Source organism: Centropristis striata, chromosome 17, assembly GCF_030273125.1.
Source record: "Centropristis striata isolate RG_2023a ecotype Rhode Island chromosome 17, C.striata_1.0, whole genome shotgun sequence".
Taxonomy (NCBI): domain Eukaryota; kingdom Metazoa; phylum Chordata; class Actinopteri; order Perciformes; family Serranidae; genus Centropristis; species Centropristis striata.
In genome coordinates, this window is record NC_081533.1 from 800,001 (window position 1) to 823,312 (window position 23,312).

The 23,312-nt window shown below is 37.4% G+C and overlaps 1 protein-coding gene and 1 pseudogene across 2 annotated transcripts in view; one reads left to right on the top strand and one right to left on the bottom strand.

Moving 5' to 3' along the window:
• LOC131988994 (scavenger receptor cysteine-rich type 1 protein M130-like) overlaps positions 1-23,312 on the bottom strand; it is a 912,635-nt pseudogene that overhangs the window by 353,191 nt on the left and 536,132 nt on the right.
• LOC131988996 (dachshund homolog 2-like) overlaps positions 1-23,312 on the top strand; it is a 144,215-nt gene that overhangs the window by 89,237 nt on the left and 31,666 nt on the right. For both annotated transcript variants that reach the window (XM_059354151.1, XM_059354152.1), the window contains exon 3: positions 13,083-13,193. In XM_059354151.1, the coding sequence (XP_059210134.1) occupies positions 13,083-13,193 (111 nt within the window). The remainder of the gene's footprint in view (positions 1-13,082; positions 13,194-23,312) is intronic.

Here is a 23,312-nt window from a genome sequence, read left to right on the forward strand (position 1 = left end):
TAATTGGCCTCATCTTCCTCAACAAAGAAGCTGTGATGATAAGCGTGGGAGTGTGTGTGTGTGTGTGTGTGTGTGTGTGTGTGGTAACCTATGCAGGGTGCTGCGGCACTCATTTGACTTGTTAATTCACTTCAAAAACAGCTCAATGCTTCGCCTTGTCTTCAACACACACACACACACACACACACACACACACACACACACACACATACACACTTCACACACTTTGGATACAGAGACACACACTACAAACATTTCACACACACACACATACATGGACATTTTTTAATACACACACTTCTTAGGAAACACACTTTGACTCACGTAGTTTTTGGTGCACGCATTTTGAAGCAACAAACCTAAACACATCTGGTGCACACACACACACACACACACACACACACACACACACACACACACACATTAACCTCTCTTGTCCATGCACACACTTGAGAAACACACACTCAAGTAGTGTGTGTAGGTTACAGATGAAGTGCTTTCAATCTGTCCTGAAAAGAATACACTCATCTACTGTCAGGACTCTTATGTGCACCTGCAGAGAGAGAGAGAGAGAGAGAGAGAGAGAGGGAGAGAGATGGAGAGAGAGGGGGAGAGATGGAGAGAGACAGAGAGAGAGAGAGAGAGAGATGGAGAGAGAGAGAGAGAGAAAGAGAGAGAGGGAGAGAGATGGAGAGAGAGAGAGAGAGAGATGGAGAGAGAGAGAGAGAGAGAGAGGGAGAGAGAGATGGAGAGAGAGAGAGAGAGATGGAGAGAGAGAGAGAGAGAGAGAGAGAAAGCTGGAAAAAGGGGGATGAGAGAGAGAGAGAGAGAGAGGGGGGGGAGAGAGAGAGAAAGCTGGAAAAAGGGGGATGAGAGAGAGAGAGAGAGAGGGAGAGAGAGAGAGAGAGAGAGAAAGTTGGAAAAAGGGGGATAAGAGAGAGAGAGAGAGAGAGAGAGAGAGGAAGAGAGAGAGAGAGAGAGAGAGACGGAGAGGGAGAGAGAGATGGAGAGAGAAAGCTGGAAAAAGGGGGATGAGAGAGAGAGAGAGAGAGAGAGAGGGAGAGCAAGAGAGAGATGGAGAGGGAGAGAGAGAGAGATGGAGAGAGAGAGAGAGAGAGAGAGATGGAAGGCTGACGAGGACTAAAGTGACATTAAGTCCTTTTCTCCTCTTCTTCTCTTTTCTTCCTCCTGCTTCACGTTTTCATGTTTCATTTTTTCAAGTGCGACGTAAAAAACAAACATGGTGATCAGCAACTCTGCTAGTTGCTAGTTGCTAGCAGCAGCAGCTAGCAGCTAACAGCAGCTAGCAGCTAGCGCCCCCCATTGGCTGAGTCTGTTACTGAGGGGAAAAGTGAATTAATTAACTGATTAATTTTGGAGAGAAACTTCAGTAAAAAGAGAAAGAGGGAGGAAAAGATCCCTGAAGCGTTTAACCTGTCTGAGGATTTGAAATTCATATGCAGCCAAAAACTGTAATAACACAAATAATCAACTGAATTTTACAGTTGTGAAAATAAATTTCAAAATCTCAATAAAGCACACTTTCTGACAAAGCAAATCAATAAAGATAATTTTAGAATTATTACATTATCATTGTTCCACCAATACTCTTTAAATAAATGTAAACAAGAAGATAAAACAAACAATAAGCTGCCATTTAGTAAAAAACAATACTTCGTCTTACCATTCCATTTCTTTATCGTGAACTGTAGAATAATAAAGGAAATTATACAAAGAAACATGAGTATAAATCGAGAGTAAATGCATAGAAAAGAAAACAGTCCTCTCAGTTTGATTGACAGCTGATCTCCCTACAGAAACGCCACAACAAACAGAAAGACTAAATAAACAACAACAACGTAACTCTTGAAGATTGCACTTTAATTGAATGATCTTTGCTCATAAACAGCTGAAAGTGTGAAGTTCTGCCAGAACAAAATCAATGAGGTTATAAACTCTAATAACCTCGTTACAATAAAACACTTGTTTTCTTTCTTTAACAGCCTGCCAGTAATTAGTGCTAATAAAAGACGACTGTTGTCTTTTAACTATTTGATTAACAACAATTTGGGGATTTGTTGGCTGTTGGAGCTCATATTTTAAGTTTACTCGCTGAAAGAAACAAGAAATAATCAGTTTCATGTTCTCAGTTCAGCATGTGTCAATGATAAATGGATCACCAACTTGTTTTTCTTCTTTCTTTCTTTCTTTCTTTCTTTCTTTCTTTCTTTTATATCGACTTTTATCAGGCAAGTAAAACCTCTAAGCACCAATACAACCCCAAACCATTGACTTTAAACAGGCAACCATTGACTTTGATTGGCAATAGAACATTTACCTTCTGATTTTATTGGCGAAAAGAACGATAATCATTGACTTTTACTATCTATAGTTCTATTTAAATGATAGATTATTGCCTATAATAAGAGTTTATGGGTTCTACCAGTTACTTAAAGTAAATTATTTAACGTTCTTTTCCACCGTTAGAGGTTTAGTTGCTTGTTTTAAGTCAATAGATATGTGTTTGAAATCCAAGGAATAGAGGCTCTATTCCCTGTAAAAGTCAATGATTATGATTCTTTTGTCTAATTAAATCTAATGTGTTCTATTCCCTAATAAAGCCATCTATTAAGGATTATATTGCCTAGTTAAAATCAATAGTTTAAGGCTCTTTTAGCTATTTAAAGTGAGACAGTATCCATTCTTTTACCTGTTAGACTGTAAATATTGGTTCTATTGCCCAATGAAGAGTGGGAAAAGATTTCTGTTTCCTCAATTCTATTGCCAATAAAACCAATAATTGAGGATTATATTCCACATTGAATATATTAACTAGAAAGACACCCAGTAAAAGTCAATGGTTGTGGTTCTATTAGCCAATAAAGTCAGAAGGTTTGTGTTCTACTGCCAATGAACATGTTGTAATGCTTCATGACGTCAACAGATAAAGTCAAAATATATTAAAACCAATATAAGTCAATGGTTATGTGTTGTCTGATAAAGTAAATGGCTGGGTGTTGTATTCCCTGATTCATTTCAATGATTAGGGATTCTATTTCCTGGTTAAAGTCTCTAGTTTAGGGTTGTTTTAGCTATTTTAAGTCAGACAGTAAGACTTGTAGTGTTCGGGGCTCTACTGCCTTTTAAAAGTCAATGTTTACATCAATGGTAAGAGGTTAAGTTCAATTAAATTCAATGTTCTATTCCCTGTCAGACAGTATTTATTGGTTCTATTGACCAATACAGAGTGGTAATGGTTTCTGCTTCCAGTTAAGTCAATGGAAAGGGAACTTATTGTCAAATCAAACCAATAATTGAGGATTGTATTTCATGTTAAAGATATTAACTAGAAGGACACCTAGTAATAGAGTTCTACTCACAAACAAAGTTCTATTTGCCTTCATTATTGGTTTTATTGGCAATATTACTCCTTTCCATTGACTTAACTGGAAACAGAAACCTTTCCCAATCTTTATTTGGCAGTAGAACCAATAATTGGTCTAACAGGGAATAGAATGCCTTAAAATTTAATTAAATTGAACTAAACCACTAACCATTGACGTAACCATTGACTTTCAAAAGGCAGTAGAGGCCCGAACACTACAAGTGTTACTGTCTGACCTAAAATAGCTAAAATAACCCTAAACTAGTGAAAATAATCCTTAACCATTGGTTATATTAGGCAAATAGAACTTTATTAGGAAGCAGAACATTAACCTTCTCACTTTATTGGCTACTAGAACCATCATCATTGAATTTTACTGGATGTCCTTTTAGTTAATAGCTTTAACATGGAATAGAATCCTCAATTGTTGGTTTTATTTGGCAATAGAATAGAGGAAACAGAATCCTTTCCCAATCTTTATTGGGCAATATAACCAATAATTGCAGTCTTTAACTGAATAGAACGTCTCAACAATGAATTTAATTTAACTTAACCACTAACCATTGACTTAAACATTGACTTTTAAAAGGCAGTAGAGCTCCGAACACTACAAGTGTTACTGTCTGACTTAAAATAGCTAAAATAACCCCAAACTATTGACTTTAACCAGACAATGGAGTCCCTAACAGTTTGTTTTATTAGGTAATAGAATATATTTAACTGGGAACTGAATCCTCTTCGATGTCTTTATTCGGCAATAGAACCCATAACCATTGACACAATTAGACAACAGAACACATTACCAATATTAATCAGACATTATAAGCAATAAGCACTTTATTGAACAGAGAATAGAACCCTTTAATGGTGAATTTAATTGAACTAAACCTCTAACTAAACCAACCACTAACCCTCAGAGTGTTTACTGTTTCTTTAATGGAGCCTGGTGGGAAAGACTTCCTGTTGAGCTGTTAACTGACTCGAAAACATCTTAAAAGTCAAAGACTTGGCAGAATCAATTACTCAAGGAGCCAGTGTCCGTGTCTATTAGAGATGACACAAAATGGCCGATGTGAAATGGCTCCAAATGGGCGTCTTGGACTTCCAGCGAGAGCTAAAGATGGGCGACCTAAGTGCCAGAGTGCGGAGCTGAAATCTATTTGACTCAGCACAAGAGCAATCGACTGCATTTGTAAATTGGCACTCGGAGTGCTCGCAGGAAGAAAGAGGGGAAAAAAACACACAACAGCCAGAACAGTGTGTTTCTAAATCCAGAACACAAAGAGCAATTCCTCTGTTTTCCTGTTTGTTTTATTCAAAGTGTCACTCCGTCTGTGAGAGCCGTTCGGAGCACTTCGTCAGAGATGTAGGTGCAGCAGATTAAATATTTACCAGTGCAGCCAAATGGGGTGGGGTGGGTTTCACGCGAGCTCCGGAGGGTTCAGGACTCCTGAAGATCTCCCACCAGCCTCCAGCAGCAAACTCAGAGCTCTTAAAGACTGGAGGGACACTGTCAGCTCTCATTTAGAGTATCGCCTGCCATGGAGTGGAGGCTTTTACTGAGAAAGGCCTCGCAGTAGCAGGACAGTCCAGTTTTATGATGGGTGGGGCGTTAATGACTGGAGAGCTGCAGGACCGAAGAAGAAGAGACCATTTGTTTGGTTTCCACATGTATAAAATCAGGAAATCACTTGATACGAATCTGAAGTGATACTGTCTGGCACTTACCGTCTTCCTTTACTTACTTAACCTTTTTATTCTACAGACATATGTTTTTAAATACAAATATTTACTGTATGTTATCCATATTTTTAAATGTATTATCTGTAGAACAACTTTTAAAACAGTTGCTTACTGTTATTTGAAGGTAATTGTTTGGTAACTTTTACTGTCAGACTTTTTGCCTTTTTTTAATGATTTTTGTTTTACAGTTAAAACGCCTTTAATTTGACTAAAAGACACTTCAGGCTCAAATATTTATTGTCCATTCCACCAAACTGTAGGAATACTGTAGAGAGTCTAGGAACCAACTGGCATGGCTAAAAACAATGATATAATGATACAACAATACAAGATAAGTGGCATAAAAAGGCCAGGAAACCCATTTGAAATGGCACAAGTAAGAGAAACATTGTGGGGCTTTAAAGGAAGACTAAAGTGATTAAAAACCTATAAATCTTGTTTAAAAGTCTTAAATGAAACCATCCCTGACTAGGGATGTCACGATTACCCGTTTTCACGATTAATCACGGTGTTAATATTTACTAAATACCGCCAATTTCTGGAAAAGATTCTGCTGGAACTATGTTGGTACATCAGCGCAACTCGCCTATTCCCTCCGAAAAAACATCTAAAATCATCTGTGTGGGAATGTTTGGGCTACCCAAAAACTGACCAAGGTGTCATTGTTGTCCAGGTGGAAAACATGACACGAAAAAGTTGCCTTTAAAACAGGCAACACATCAAACATGTTTCAACAGCTGCAGGATAACCAGCCGGCGTTGTACCACAGCGTAAAGGTGAATAGTAACTTGGTTAATCATGTCAATGTTTACCAACAGAACAATGAACTGGTAGAAAATACTCTCCGTGTCATTTGCTGTTAATTGTGTGCAATTTAAAATAGGATCTCATCATTGTATCATTTCATTTGCTCAATTTGTTTGCTGAGTTAAGTTGTTCATGAGAAGAGTTTAAAATTTGCTTCAAACCTTATTTGGCGTCACAAGATCAGAATGATTCCAGACTCTTTCTTCTTGGAACGATCCATGAAGTCAGTGGAACAAAATCCAACAGCAAAACTCCAAAAATCCAACAAACCTGCAACATGTCCATACACTTTGTTCCCTTATAAACACACTTTGGTACTTCCAAACGACACACTTCCTGTATCGGTCACATGATGTTTTTTCTTAAAGCGATACACGCACCAATACTCTGGTGTGCTGACGCACCGGAGTGGTTCGTCCCTTCACTAACGTACGTAAAGCTGAACACCAGTGGCGGTTCTAGACCAGTTCTACTGTGGGGGCCAAGCAGGGGCCAGTGTTTAATCAGAGGGGCCCATTATAAAACGGCAAAGATTACATTTAAGCATCCAAAACCTTTATTTTAGCTCATTTAAAAATCTAATTTAAGTATATTTGGAAGATACAAATACACTGATTAAAACAATGAGACTTTTATTTTGAAAGTGCAGTATAGTGAGAATGATCTTTTTTATATATATACACAAGCTTTTATTGCACAATTAAACTATTATACAATGTAACATTCTGGGTTCCTTTTGTGTATAATGAGATATTCTTTGAACAAAAAAAAAGTTAGAATTGTTCCGTCGTTCATTGTTATAAATTGATCATTTTATTATTAATTTGACACAGGGGCCACAGCAGGGGCCAAGGGCTTCTTCACAGGGCCAGTGGCCCCTGGAGGCCCCTGTGTAGAACCACCACTGCTGAACACGTCTCATAGTTGTGTGAAATTAATGAATGCACAAATAATGGCGATAATCGTAACATCGTGATTATTTCTCTGACAATAATCGTACCAAGACGATCTGTAATGGTGACCTCCCAACCCCTGACTGGTCTTCTCCCTCAGACTGGTGGCCTTTATCACCAGAGTTACCACCGTGAGAGAAAACGCCTCTCTGCTTCTTCTCGTCTGTCACGTTACGCTGACGATTCACTTCTCTTCTGTCATAATCCTGTTTGTCCTCACTTCCTCTTTCCTTCTTCTTCCTCTCTTCTCTCTCTCTCTCTCTCTCTTTCGTCCTTCGGAGAACATTAGGATGCACGGGAAGGAAAAAGAGATGGGTAAACAACGTATGGACAAGCCACAGGGGACCACTGACACACACACACACACACACACACACACACACTCTGAGGTCTATATGATGCGTGTGTCTTTGAAGCAGTCTGTCAATCAATCACACACTAATTCCCAAGGTTCCGTGGCCGCCATTAGCGGCGGGGGTCGATGCTCGGTAACCGTGGACACAGCGGACAGCCATCGATCTGAGGGAGGGTGTGTGTGTGTGTGTGTGTGTGTGTGTGTGTTTGATAGTCATGATGGAGAACAGTATTGTGGCTCTGCCCTCACTATTGATTGTCTTCTGGTTGCATCGAGGCGAAGCGGGCGTTCGGACTTTGTGTCTGAGTGTGTGTGTGTTTGTGTGTGTGTGTGTGTGTGTCTGTGTGTGTGACTGTGTGTGTGTGTGTGTGTGTGTGTGGCTGTTTCCTGTATCTGAATATGCATCTCTGTGAGTGTGTGTTGAGGTGTTCTCCAGTAATCGATGTGTGAATGCAGCTCTGACCCACAGAGGGACTCTCTCCTCTTCTGTCTCAGCTGGTTGTTTTTTCTGCTACCAGCTTTAATCACACGTTTACACTTGAACTTTTGTAAAAAAAAAGCATACAATACAAGTAAAGGTGCATCATAATAAATTAGAAAATGATAGAAAAGTTTATTTATGTCAGTAATTCAATTCAAAAAGGTGAAATAAGACATTCTATAGATCCATTACACACAGAATGAAACATTTCATTTATCCTAATTATAATGATTATGGTTTACATTTAATGAAGACCTAAAAATAAGTGACTCAAAAAAATCGATGACATTTTAAAAAGTGTTTAATGGTTTACTTTTGTTTTCACATGGAACTCCGACGCTGTTCTCCTCTCTTTTCTTTTGTAATTTTACGTCGTTTTTTGTGTGTTTTTATGTATATTTTGTTGGATTTTACGTCTATTTTTGGACATTTTACATCTTTTTTTTTTACATTTTACATCTTTTTTTGTCATTTTACGTCTTTTTTTGGGTCATTTCACGTCTTTTTGGTTATATCATGTCTTTTTTTCAACATTTTACATCTTTTTTCGCCATTTTATGTCTTTTTCTGTTGATTTTGACTTCTGGAAATGGACTTTTCATCATATTCTGATTTATTGAGATGATCCTGTAGCTTGATTTTACCAGCGTGCAATTAATCACTTGTTTTATTGGACAGGGTTCTTTGCTTCAGAGTAAAATATCTCAACATCTGCTGGACTTATTGGCACAAAATTTGGTACCAACATTCGTGTTCCCAAGAGGATGTACCCTATTGAATTTGGTTCCTGGTTTTATTAAGTGTTTTTTTTATTTGGTTGGTCAACCAATGTGGTTCAGAGTGAATATCTCAACAACTATCAGACTTATTGGCAGAAAAATGTACTACCAACATTCGTGTTCCCAAGAGGATGTATCCCAGTGACTTTGGTGAAGCCTGGAAATTTGTCTAGAATTGTCTATAGAGGTAAAATCCAACAAAATAGACGTAAAAACACACAAAAAAAGACGTAAAGTTACAAAAGAAAAGACATGAAATGAGAGGAGAACAGCGTCGGAGTTCCATGTGAAAACAAAATTAAACCATTAAACACTTTTTAAAATGTCATCGATTTTTTTGAGTCACTTAATTTCAGGTCTTCATTAACCAAGAGGTTCATATTTGTGGTTTTAAGCAACTTAACAACTATTTGTTTTGTTGATCAGGGTCCTTTTATGGTTGGACAACCACTTTGGTTGTGGCCATGAAGTTAACATTTGTGTTCTTAAGGTGGATATCTGAACAATTTCTGGATGGATTGCTAATTAAGTTTTATTTTGTCCAATTTCCTAAAAAACTAAAAACATTCCCATCAGCCTCAGCTACACTTCATATTTCCTGCTAATTGAAGTTTTGCAAAACAAATAGAAATTGCTTGACTTCCCTGATTTTGTTGGTCAGAGTCAAATATCTCAACATCTACTGGACGGGAAACATCTGGTGTCACCATTCGTGTTCCCAAGAGGATATATCCTCCTGAACAACCGATGTGGTTTTAATATATGTTAGTTTTATTTAACACAAAGCCAAACCTTTTCTCAATCCAGCTTTCCTGTTATTTATTATTTTAATCTGAATATCTTGATGTTTGGTTACACAAAGCAAGACATTTGAACTATTTTAATTTCATTTTTCACTCTTTCCTGACATTTTTTTAAGTCAAATCATTATTTTTAAACTATAAATTTCGAAAAAATAATTGTCCAATTAAAGGATGCTGAAAGAAATTGTTGTAGTTGTTAACAAAAAGAAGACATTTCCATTAAAATTGTTTTTGTACAAAACACGTCAGTGTTCAACAGACTTATTAAAAAGTTGCTGGTTTGTCTGTTTTCACAGAAAAGTGACTCATTGATCACTTTACAATAAACGATTAGAGCATTAAAGCATTAAAGCATTATGAAACACATTTAATATCCATTCGTTTACTTTAAGGAGTTTTGTTCTGTTTCCTCCATGTCTGACTCCTTCCATCCTGCCTGTATTCACCACTTAAAACATGTTTAAATACCATGTTGGTATATTTTTCACCGATATGACCTGATAATAATAATTTATTTTTTATTCTGACTTACTGGATCAACATTTAGAACCAAAAAGAAACAAAGAAAAACCAACATAAATGTGATCTTGTGATTGTGTGTGATCCTGTCATCAACTCTGGTTTTTATTCTAGTGGGACTCTGTTTGAATTGGCTCTGGTGTGTTTAGAGGAACAATTTGGTCATTTTGTGTCTTTTTTATTCATTTTGTCTCTTTTTAGTCATTTTGTGTCTTTTTTTAAATTCATTTTGTCTTTTTTTTTAGTTATTTTGTGTCTTTTTTCATCATGTTGTGTCTTTTTCTGGTAATTTTGTGTCTTTTTTTATTCATTTTGTGTCTTTTTTTAGTAATTTGTGTCTTTTTTTATTCATTTTGTCTTTTTTTCGTCATGTTGTGTCTTTTTTTGGACATTTTGTGTCTTTTAGTTATTTTGTGTCTTTTTTTAGTTATTTTGTGTCTTTTTTAGACACTTTGTGTCTTTTTTAGTCATTTTCTGTCTTCTGTGGGTTTTTTGGTCCTTTTGTGTCTTTTTTAGCCCTTTAGTGCAACATAAAATGTGATTTTGAATGTTTTTTTTTAACTTTCAAAACACTATCCTGCTCAATAACTTTCTCTGTATCCATCCCTGCTTTCCTTCTTGTTTTCCCACATTATTACTCGTTCTTCCTCCTTTTTTTTATCTTATTTGTCCTCTTTGCCTCCATCCATCCCTCTTCTTCTCATCACTCTTTCTTTCTCTTGCTCCTCCTCCTCCTCTCCATCTTGATATCCTGGTGTCTCCTCTGACTTTTCCCTCTTCCTCCACATCACTCCTTCTCCTCTCCTCCCCCATTTCCTCCTGTTGTTTCTACTTATTCTCTTCACCTTTAATGCATTTTTCATGAGCGTGTTTGTACCTCCTCTGCTGTACTGGGAAGCCAAATTAATAAAGTGCATGTGTGCAGCTGATTGGTGGTTCTGGCTCTAACCTTCATTTTCTGCCCAGCGCTCCTTCTGCTCCTCCTCGTTCTTGGCCTCCTTTCCTGCATCATTTTTCTCCATTTCTTTGCCCGTCCTGTCTCTCAGCAGGACGGCAGACAATACGTCTGGTCACTGGGCCCCGGGCTCTTTCCTGGACCCTTTCCTCTCCACTCTCCTCTCGCCTGCTTCACTCTCTCATTATTGGTGGAACACACTGATTTATTAGGAATCATTTAGTGGAGATTAACACCGTTTGTCAGGTTTTATTCTGAAATAATCAGCTGTTCTACTGAGCAATAAAGGAGGAAGTCATGAAATAGATCCATAGATTTACACTTTAGGCTTTTATCTTGGATTCTCTGCGTTTTTAACACTTTTACACAAACCAGATTCCAATAAAAGTTGTTTAATATACGTTTAGGACTTGTCCAAGCATTGCCACCTATTGGGTTAATATATATATATATATATATATATATATATATATATATATATATATATGTATATATATATATATGTATATATATATATATATGTGTTCGTCGCAGCTCAAAATCGAACATTTCCACTGTTTCCCCTGCAGACTGTAAATAATTTACTGTGATTTTTACAGTAATTTATTTGCAGCAATTAACGAGTTACTTACTCTAATTATTATTTACAGTAGAACTACTGTAGTTTTACTTACACTTCTGTTTTTTATACTGTAAAATTAAAAAAACAGACACTGTGATTTTAGTTTTATTTTCATATATATTTCATATGTTCTTCTTCTTCTGTTTATTGGTTTATGGATCAGTTTCTTTAGCTTAAAGGTGCACCAAGTAGACTGGAGTCGCTCCACTCTCAGGCCCATTATGTTCCACTCTGGAGCAGCTGCTGAGTCAGATACGACACCTAGTGGTAGAATGTGGTATTACGCTCCCGCCTGCTGTTTGGTTTATCATCTTCACTCTCAGGATCATTATGTTCCACTCACTTTTCAAGCCAAAATTGCTCGAAATAAGTACATTTGGACTTATTTTAAGTTTCCAGTGTCTAGATATTTTTTACTTATTTAAAGAATTCTTACAAAGAAACATTGACTTACTGCACTGGCAGATAATTTGACTTGTTTTAAGCATGTATTTGCTTCATTCTAGTTATTTATTTCTTATTTTTTGTCAGTTGGTTCTCGCAGTAGACTGGAGTCGCTCCACTCTCAGGCTCATTATGTTCCACTCTGGAGCTGCTGCTGAGCCGAATACGACACCTAGTGGTAGAATGTGGTATTACGCTCCCGTCTGGTTTATTAGCAAACTGGTTTCGCTTCACAAGAAAGTTGCTTCAGCCAACTTTCTTGTTCAGCCAACTGTTTCTGACTGTTTACTTGTTAATTAAGGAACTCCTGTTTAGTTTTACCTGCACACAGCGCTCCTCCTCCTCCTCCTCCTGCTCCTCCTGCTCCATTCCTCCGTCCGTCCCTTCATCCTGCTTTAAATTAAATTTCAAACAACTCCTCCCTCCTTTTTTCCCCTCCTCCTCCTCCCTCTATCTTGTTTTCTTTATAGCTTGCAGACAACTGTACTGTGTGTAATGGACATTCCTCAAAGGCCGTCAACCGTGACCGGGGCAAAACCAACTGACCTACACACACACACACACACACCATACACACACATTTAAACATGAAAGCAAACTGTACGTTACACACTCAGCACGGCGCTAAAGGCTCACGTGCACACTTACAAACATAATAGTGCATTTACACAATAAAGTGTACTTTCACACACACACACACACACACACACACACACACACACACACACACACACACACAGGGTCATCGCTCTCACTCTGCTGGTTGTTGTGTATAGAAGTCAGTTCCAGGTCAGCGCACAGAGCCAGGGATCTTAGTCCATACAAAAGAGAGAGTGTGTGTGTGTGTGTAGCAGTGGGGGTGTGTCCTGTGTGTGTGTGTGTGTGTGTGTGTGTGTGTGTGTGTGTCAGTGAATATACATCAGCCCGGGGCATCAGAAACAGCACTCACACCCTGAAACACTTCAACAAAACGCTCAAACTGAAAAGGAATCTCAGTGACAGAATGTGTGTCACGCCGCCGCGCTGCAAAGCATCATGGGTAGAGACGGCGGGCAGCACCTGTCAGGGTCAGGGAGGAGGCAGCGAGGGCTGTGATTGGTCCGTTTAGAGTTTGGTGGATTTTAAGGGAAGCTGACGAAACCTTTTACTGCTTCAAATGTTTGTTATAATGATGATGATGAAGATAACAGTGTGTGTGTGTGTGTGTGTGTGTGTGTGTGTGTGTGTGTGTGTCAGGCCTGACAGCAGCAGCCATGGCGGAGCTGCAGAAGCTGCAGAAGATGAAGATGATGATGAGTCTCCAGAACGGAAACGAGTCAGACAACGACGACCTGCACTCCAACACAGGTAACACACACACACACACACACACAGGTAACACACACACACAGGTAACACACACACACACACACACACACACACAGGTAAAAGAGTGGGTTGCCCCCAACCGGAGGGTTGGTGGTTCGATCCCTGACCATGGCAGCCTACATGTTGAAGTGTCCTTGAGCAAGATACTGAACCCCAGATGCTCCTGATGCTGCGTTCATCGGTGTGAGAATGAATTCCCAAACGTTGAGGGTAGCCTCTGCATTAGTATGAATATGTGTGTGTGAAAGGGTGAATGAGTCAGTCTGTAGTGTAAAGAGCTAACTCTGTAAGAGAGAGTATATGAGTGCAGGTCAATTTACCATTTACACAAACACACACACACAAGTTAGTTAATAGTTAGTAGTTAAGTTCAACTTTTAGGAAGAATGGATGGATGGAAAATTAATGAATAGATGGATGGATGGATATATGGATATATGGATGGACGGAGGGATGAAGGATGGATGGATAGATGGATGGATGGATATATGGATGGATGGATGGATGATGGATGGATGGATGGATGGAGGGATGGATGGATGGATGGATGGATGGATGGATAAATAGATGGATGGATGGATGGATGGAAGGATAGATAAATAGATGGATGGATGGATAAATAGATGGATGGATGGATGGATGGATGGATGGATGGATGGATGGATGGAAGGATAGATAAATAGATGGATGGATGGATGGATGGATGGATGGAAGGATAGATAAATAGATGGATGGATGGATGGATGGATAAATAGATGGATGGATGGATGGATGGATAAATAGATGGATGGATGGATGGAGAAATAGATGGATGGATGGATGGATGGATAAATAGATGGATGGATGGATAAATAGATGGATGGATGGATAAGTAGATAGATAGATGGATGGATGGATGGATGGATGGATGGATGGAAGGATGGATAAATAGATAAATAGATAGATGGATGGATGGATGGATGGAAGGATGGATAAATAGATAAATAGATGGATGGATGGAAGGACGGATAAATAGATAAATAGATGGATGGATGGAAGGATGGATAAATAGATAAATAGATGGATGGATGGATGGATGGATAAATAGATAGATAGATGGATGGATGGATGGATGGATGGATGGATGGATGGAAGGATGGATAAATAGATAAATAGATGGATGGATGGATGGATGGATAAGTAGATAGATAGATGGATGGATGGAAGGATGGATAAATAGATAAATAGATAGATGGATGGATGGATGGATGGAAGGATGGATAAATAGATAAATAGATGGATGGATGGATGGATGGATGGATAAATAGATGGATGGATGGCATAAAGCTATTTTAGGGTCAAACTTAATTAAACATTTTGTTTAATTCCTCTCCTCCGCCACCTTCTTCTTCTTCTTCATCATTCCTTCTTCTGTTTGTTCCCACACCTCCACCTCTCTCTTCTTTCTCCTCTGAGGATTAATGAACTTAATGTCTCACCTCACTTTACATCATAAAAACTGTAAAACACAAAACATAACATGAACCTGCTGAATGTCTTCAGGGAGGAAAGAATGAGACACGACCAGAAACTGAAGATGAAGAGAAAATATTCTTTAGTATTGAAACTCGACCTGATACGATGTCACACACCGTGTCCTCGCTGGGGTCAGTCTCAAATACATACACCTGTGTGTGTGTGTGTGTGTGTGTGTGTGTGTGTGTGTGTGTTATGTAAGTGCCGGTCGGGTTTCAATACTATTCATGTCTTCTTCTTCTGTCATTTGCTCCTTTTTTCCTTGTTTTGCTTCCTCGTTTCAGATTCCTTTGTTTGAACTCTCGTTTCCTTTTACTTCTCAACATGTTTTATATTAAAACATTTATTAAACATTTCTTTCATGATTTACAGTTTAGAGGCATGCTAAAGGAAATGCAGAAGGCTGAAAACTGCTCTTAAACAGTGTTTTTTCTCTGTTTTGGTTAAATAATTAAAGGGGACGACTTCATTTTAATCCTTGAAATGTGTCCAGGAAAGGATCAAATATCGGTGAACCTTTAAAAAGTCTCCTGCAGTAAAGAGGAAAACATTTCATGTTGCAGTATTTGATACGTTAAAGCAACTTTATCTCCACATCTCATTACATAAAATATATTTACTTTACTTTACTCTTTATATATGAACACTTTCATGGTTAATTTCTAAATATGTGTATTTAAAGAAAACAGTATATCTGTAGAATAACTAAAGTTTTTTTTACTTTAATATTATGGTATATTTGGCAACTTTTGCTGCAAGACTTTCTAAACATTTTGTTTTACAATTTATTTATTTATTTTCACATTAAATTACATTTTTTTTTACTGAAGTTGTCTTCATATAACGATGTGTATTTCTGTGTATTTTTACATATAATTCACTGTAATTTAACATTCAAGACTATTTAGGAAGATGGATGGATGGATAAATAGATGGATGGATGTATGGATGGATAAATAGATGGATGGATGGATGGATGGATGGATGGATGAATGGATGGAAAAATGGATGGATGGATGGATAAATAAATGGATGGATGGATGGATGGATAAATAGATGGATGGATGGATGGATGGATGGATGGATGAATGGATGGATAAATAGATGGATGGATGGATGGATGGATGGATGGATGGATGGATAAATGGATGGATGGATGGATGGATAGATGGATGGATGGATGGATGGATGGATAAATAGATGGATGGATGGATGAATGGATGGAAAAATGGATGGATGGATGGATAAATAGATGGATGGATGGATGGATGGATGGATAAATAGATGGATGGATGGATGGATGGATGGATGGATGGATAAATAGATGGATGGATGGATGGATGGATAAATGGATGGATGGATGGATGGATGGATAGATGGATGGATAAATGGATGGATGGATGGATGGATGAATGGATGGAAAAATGGATGGATGGATGGCATAAAGCTATTTTAGAGTCAAACTTTGTTAAACATATTGTTTAATTCCTCTCTGTTTAATTCCTCTCCTCAGCCACCTTCTTCTTCTTCTTCTTCTTAAGACAATAATAATAATAATAATAATAATAATAATAATAATAATAGTAGTAGTAGTACTAAAGAGTGTGTATGTTTGCAGTAATAATCTCTGATGTAAAGTCCGTCTGATTATGTTTTCGAGTCTAAAAGTGTCCGTCAGGAAAATGTACTGAAGAAACTAAGTGACATATATAAAAACAAAGACTTAACACACACACACACACACACTTTCCGGGCCACTCCATCTCTGCTGTGTTTGCTTCTCTGAATTATTGAAAAGACAGAAAACAAAAAGCAAAGAGAAAAGAAAAGAGAGAGAGAAGGTTCCTTGTGTTTCCATCTCTTCCTTTTCTTCAGCTGACCTGGCAAATGGGCTGATAGAGTTACTCTTTCTATTCTCTCTCGCCCTGTCGTTTTTTATTTATTCCCTCCTGCTCCTCTCCCTTCTTCTTTTATTTCATTCAGAGTGTTTTCTGGTTTTGTTTTGCCGCTGCATGGAAAGCCGTCCTTTCATTGTCCGACCTTATTTTCTCTGTAAGAGACACTCACACCGGCCTGGGAAACTCCGGAGGACAAAGGAGCGCAGGAACGATGTACGGATGAAAAAGAAAATAAAGAGAGGGAGGAGGGGAATCACACTCATAATGAGACAGAGAGAGAGAGAGAGAGAGAGAGAGAGAGAGAGAGAGAGAGGAGGAAGGAAGAGAAAAGGTGTTTGGGTGTTTGATGGTGAAAGTGGATCGTTGGTATCTGTTTTTGTTTCTTGGTAGAAATGAGAAAAGCTGAATGAGAAGGAGGAGTGATGGAGGAGCGGAGGAGCAGAGGAGCAGATTGATGCGTCAGTGGAAACCAAATCTTTGTTTTTGTCAGCCGGAGAGGAAGAAGAGGCAGAAAGAGATGAGGAGAGGCCGAAAGATGTGGAAAAAGAGAGAAAACCCAACAAGCCGTCTCAGGACGCTGTTAGCTCGTTTTACATTTTACTCTTTGTGTCCTTGTGTTTCACTGCTATATATAAATAATAATAATAATAATACCTTTATTTATATAGCACGTTTAAAAACAGCGTTCACAAAGTGCTTTAAGAATATATAAATCTATATAAATCTATAAGACTAAGGCTAGAAGTGGGAACAACTAAAACATGTCTTTGTGCAGAATAACAGTTAGAATAACAGAAAAAACTGGAAAAAACAAAAAACAAAAGTCAGAATTCTCTGATAAATTACTTTAAACATTTTTGAATAAAATTGATTGGTAACACTTTACAATAACCATCTAAATAATGTTTATAGATGGTTTATAAACCATTATTAACCATTTACAAAGTGCTATACATATTTAATCGTTAAATGTTTCCAACCAATTTCTTAAACATATATGAATAATTTCAAAATCATTTACATACTTAATATGGTGTTAAAAATGTTATGTGTGTAACTAAAACTATTAATTATAATGCAATTGTTTGTTAATGGTAAAGTAACTATAAACTTACATTAATATATCATCTATTAGTCATTTATAAATGATGTAGTTAGTTAAACATTAATATAGTATCTATTTAACATTCTAAATGGCCTATATACGGTTTATAAATGATGATTAAACATTAATAATCTGTTTACCATTTATAAATGATGGTTATTGTAAAGTGTTACCAATTGATTTTATATATATAAAACACTTTTCCAAGTGCTCACAAGTGTCATGAATACTAGGAAAAATGATTTACATTTCTACGTATTGAAGTGTTGTCATGTTTCCAGCCTCTCCTGTCCTAATCATCCTAGCATAAAAAGACGTCAAATTCACAGAAAGACACATTTGAAAAAAAATCACCAAAAACAGACACAAAATTTCCCCAAAAAGACAAAACTTCCAAAATTACACAAATCAAAAGACAAAATTAGTAAAACAAGGTGTAAAATTACCAAAAATTACGAATGAAAGACTAAAGTGATTCTGACATATGATGGATTATAATGGAAACTTTCTGAACTGTGATCTGTTCAAGGACTGTCGGAAAGTATGATGAATGGTGTCTTTATGGCCATCTTAAAAAAAATTAAAAACAGGTTTCAATCTCGCCGGCAGGATCAATTTCAGAGGATTAAACATATAAAAATCAACTAAAATACAAAACTAACATAATAGTTGGGTCATAAACCTCAATTCCGTGACCATTCTCTGGCTAATATGTTTTGACGACTGATTTGACTTCTATACACCCTTTATAAAAAATTTAGCCCCCATGTCCCTCGCAAAAATGTCGGCATTTTTTGCTAGAGGGCCAAATCCAAAATGGCCGCCGGCATCATCTTGAAAAAGTATTTTAAAAGTATTATTTTTACCAGAGCACCTACAGTTGTGTATGAATACACTTTTTGTGGCAAATTGACCATGAGGATTGTGATTCTGACATCATTTTGAGATTTAGGCATCATCTTGGCTTTGAAATCCAAGATGGCCGCCATCTGGTAGAGCGAGAACATCATTTCTAATATACAAATTTACTTTTTAATCAGAGCACCTAGAATAATGCATGAAGACACTATTTTTGGTAAAATTGACCATAAGAATTGTAATTCTGATATTAAAGCCCCACCATGGAGGAATTGGTATGCTCATGATCATAGAAGCTAGTTGTCGAGAGCTGGAAAAAGGACCAATTCAGTATGTTTGCAACTACATCTGTAGCCTACAAAGGTATGCACAATCACCTGAACCAGAGAAATGCTGTTAACCACTGCTGGCTCCACTGCATACAGCGGAAAGACAGATATTAGTGAGTGAGAGTGAGAATGCTAATGAGCAAAGTACAGCTAGTCAACTATCGCTAAATGTCTTACAAATCCTGGACTATCCTGACACTCGTGGAACTTAAGTAGCAAGCTAGCCAACATAGCTATCACAATAACATTGTAAAGAAGCCAAAGAGCACTTATTACTAGCTTCGAACTACAAGAGTGTTAATAACAAACTTGCTAACATTGCTAACGAGAGGTCTTGCTAGCACTAAACCTAGCAAAACCTGTTGTAACTTGCTTACTTTTTTCATGACAAACTAGCAAGTGAATAACTTCCCTAGCACTGACAAGGTAAAATTGTTCCATAGTGTTACATTAAGACATTATTTTGGTCCCAAAGACTAAAATGGCCACCATCCGGGAGAGCAAAAATGTACAGGTACATCTAAAAAAATTGAATATCGTGGAAACATCATATATCGTGGAAACAATCAAGTGAATGAAACATTAGCCTGGCTCTGCCCTACTACGTACTTCCGCTCAATTTTCATTTCCCCCTTCAGTACGTTGTCTGGGTCTGTGGTATATTCACAGGTTTTCTTCGGCCAAAAACTTGCAGATCCAATCAGTGAACAGAGGGAGTAGCTAAGAACGATGTTGGCATTCGCTAAAATAAGAACGATGTTAGCGATTGGTTATGGCAGATCCAGAGTGGCTCTGGGCAGATCCAATAGTTTTAAACTTCAACAGAGTACCCGCATTCAAGGAAGTTAACGCTTGGCAATGGAAAGTGGCCTCCGTGCCAACTACTTGGCATATCTAGTGCGCCATCCCTCCCTGAAGCACCACCCCATGCCAATCGGACATGGATGGGAGTTGGTGAATGGTTATTGTCGCCCTGTCCGCTACACAAGACCTGCTCTTCCAACTCATCTACCTGCATCAAGGCCAGTTGAAGACAGCGAGGAAGACGAGACCCAGTATGATTGTGATGAAGAGGAAAATGATGATGTGCAGAGTAGAATTTCATCAGATAGTGGTGACTCAGAGTCTAGTGAGGCAGAATGCTCTGATTCGGACTAATCTTCTTCTAAACTTTACATTTTTCCCCTGCGAGCTGTTGGCCATCTTGGGTTTTGGGGTCAGAACAATGTCTTAATGTCAAAATTATGTCAAAATCACAATCCTTATGGTCAATTTACCACAAAAAGTATCTTCATGCATCATTCTAGGTGCTCTGGTTAAAAAATAAATTTGTGTATTAGAAATTATGATTTTTCCTTTACCAGATGGCAGCCATCTTGGATTTCAGGGCCAAGATGATGTCTAAATCTCAAAATGATGTCAGAATCACAATCCTCATGGTCAATTTGCCACAAAAAGTGTATTCATACATAACTGTTGGTGCTCTGATGAAAATAATGCTTTTTAAATACTTTTTTAAGATGATGCCGGCGGCCATTTTGGATTTGGCCCTCTAGCAAAAAATGCCGACATTTTTGCGAGGGACATGGGGGCTAAATTTTTTATAAAGGGTGTATAGAAGTCAAATCAGTCGTCAAAACATATTAGCCAGAGAATGGTCACGGAATTGAAGGTAATGACCCAACTATAAAGCTACAAACCCAGGAGTATCAGGGAGAAAAGAAAATTATTTCATATTATTATTATTTCATATTTCAAACAAATTTCATAATTAATGCTCTCCACTGCATATTGTTATTGACAGAAGAAACTTTTTCATGCCAAATAAAACGAAGCTGCACAAAGACAAAGACAGATTCTCAATGAGAATGATGTTTTCTAAACCTCATATGAACACATTAATTTCCCATATTATTTAATGCTGCTGTGCTTTTCTGTGCTCTTTCTATCTTTTGATATCAGCTTATTTTATGATTGAATAGTCCAAATATTCTTTGAATATCTTTTTTTTTTTATCACAACAGGTCATTATATCCATTTTTTCCTTTCATACTTTATGAAGAAAAATATTTTTTGTATTATTACATCAAGTTTACACACATGGGTCAAAAATGACTCATTCATCCAAATTTGATTTACAATTAAATGACCTAATAATATAATAATAGTAATTTTGTTTCAAACAATTACTTTAGCAGTAAGAGGGCCCAATCACTCAAATTATTTTTTCCTTAAAATTATACACACAATAACCCGTAATGAAATGTTTGACCCATGTTGTGCATTAGAACCGAGTGATACAAAAAGGGATTTTATTCAAAAAGTAAGAAATGAAAGCAAAAAATCAGGATGTATGATGATCAAAAACAAGCTAATTGAGGAAAACCTGGAATACTGAATGATAAAATTAATTTATTGCAAATATATAGAACATAAAAACTCAGTCGGGTCACTTTAGACCATGTTGAGCATCAAAGGGTTAATGAGAGCAAATAAAAAAAGAACTCAGCTTACATGAACAGTGTTCCTCTTTAAACAAAGACACACAAATGGTGACTTTATTCACTCTTATATCCTGTTTCTGAATGAATGAACAGAATGTTTAATGTGAGCTTCTACTGACTGTAACGTCGTCAGAGAGCGAGAGGTGGAGCAGCTCTCAGCCTGTCAGCAGCTCCAGGTGTGTGTCGGCTCACACCTGCTCCCCGCCCGGCCATCGGGGAGTGGGCGGAGCCACCTGGCAGCAATGGAAATGCCTCTAATTACCTCGGGCCCCTCGGCCCCTCGGCCCCCAGCACGGCTCTGAGACCACGGCAGCAGCTTCCAACCAGAAGGGCAGAAAGCAGTAAAATATAGAAAAAAATACAGAATAAACAGGAAGTGGTAGTTATGAATATGCTACAGGAAATACAGAGTACACTGTAAAAAATAATCTGTTTAATTTATCGTAAAATACCATCAGCTGTGGTTGCCAGAACTTCACCGTGAAAAATACAGTGAGTGGGTTTCCTACTGTAAATTTAAATGTAAATATCAGCAAAAAACTGTCATTTAGACTGAATATTCCCATTATTTTTAGGGTAATTGTGTCATTCGTTCACACATCATGGTATTTCTCCATTAACTTTACATTAAATTATATATTTTTACAGCAAAACTGTGTGTTTCCTACAGTTTATGACAGTAAAAGTTAAAGTTTTTGCTATTCTTTGATTGACGGTAATTAAAAGTGTCTACTACGGTGATATACAATTTTTAATTGTACGCCCTACTTCTGATGTAATTTCACAGTGTTTTACTGTAATTTCTACAAACATTTTTTACAGTGTATGAACCAAAATGTATCTAGTGCAGCTACAAGTATAATATAACCATATGCAGGATGCTGTTATGTCTTGTTTCGATGCTACGGAGACGTTTTCTGGAACCTTAACGTGTCTTTTATCCACGTTGCTGTCAAACCTGCAGCAGTACATAGTTGGAGAAACCTTTTAACGCCTCCCAAATAAACAAAAAAAAATATGTGCTTCAACACATAAACTTTGTCTTAATCCACTTCCATTATGGGGCATTATCACACTACTGAACAGGCATTTATTAGCACTTATCTTCCCGTAAGTATGGTCAAAGACGGACCTACTATATATGTAGTATGTTGTTACTAGCCCATTCACTGTTTCATATACATTCCACTTTTAGTTTTGTTCGTTGAGGCAGTAGAAAAGGTTGTTGTTTCATTAGGTTTAGGCTACAATAATACTCATAGTTACACTGGTGTTACCAACGACACATGTTAATATAGCAGCCTATTCAATGAGCCTACTCCACCTTCTAGCAGGTACAGTAGGTTGTTGTCAGTTCATTCATAAGCCACTCATGTTAGGTTGTAAAATATAGTTAAAAAGTCAAACAAATGCCAAAAATGAATTAGTTAAGAGCATGTTATTACTACTCCGCCTTCTAGCAGGTACAGTAGGATGTTATCAGTGCATTAAATAGCACCTTGCTGTTTTGTTCATTTAGGCAGTAGAAAAGGTTGTGGTTTCATTAGGTTTAGGCTACAATAATACTCATAGTTACACTGGTGTTACCAACGATACATGTTAATATAGCAGCTTCTTCCACCTTCTAGCAGGTACAGTCAGTTGTTGTCAGTTCATTCATAAGCCACTTATGTTAGGTTGTAAAATATAGTTAAAAAGTCAAACAAATGCCCAAAATGAATTAGTTAAGAGCATGTTATTACTACTCCGCCTTCTAGTAGGTAGAGTCGGTTGTTATCAGCTCATTCAATAGCCACTTGTGTTTCGTCACATTTCACTTTCAGTTTTTTTTCGTTTAGGCAACAGAAAAGGTTGTTGTTTCATTAGGTTTAGACTACAATAATACTCAT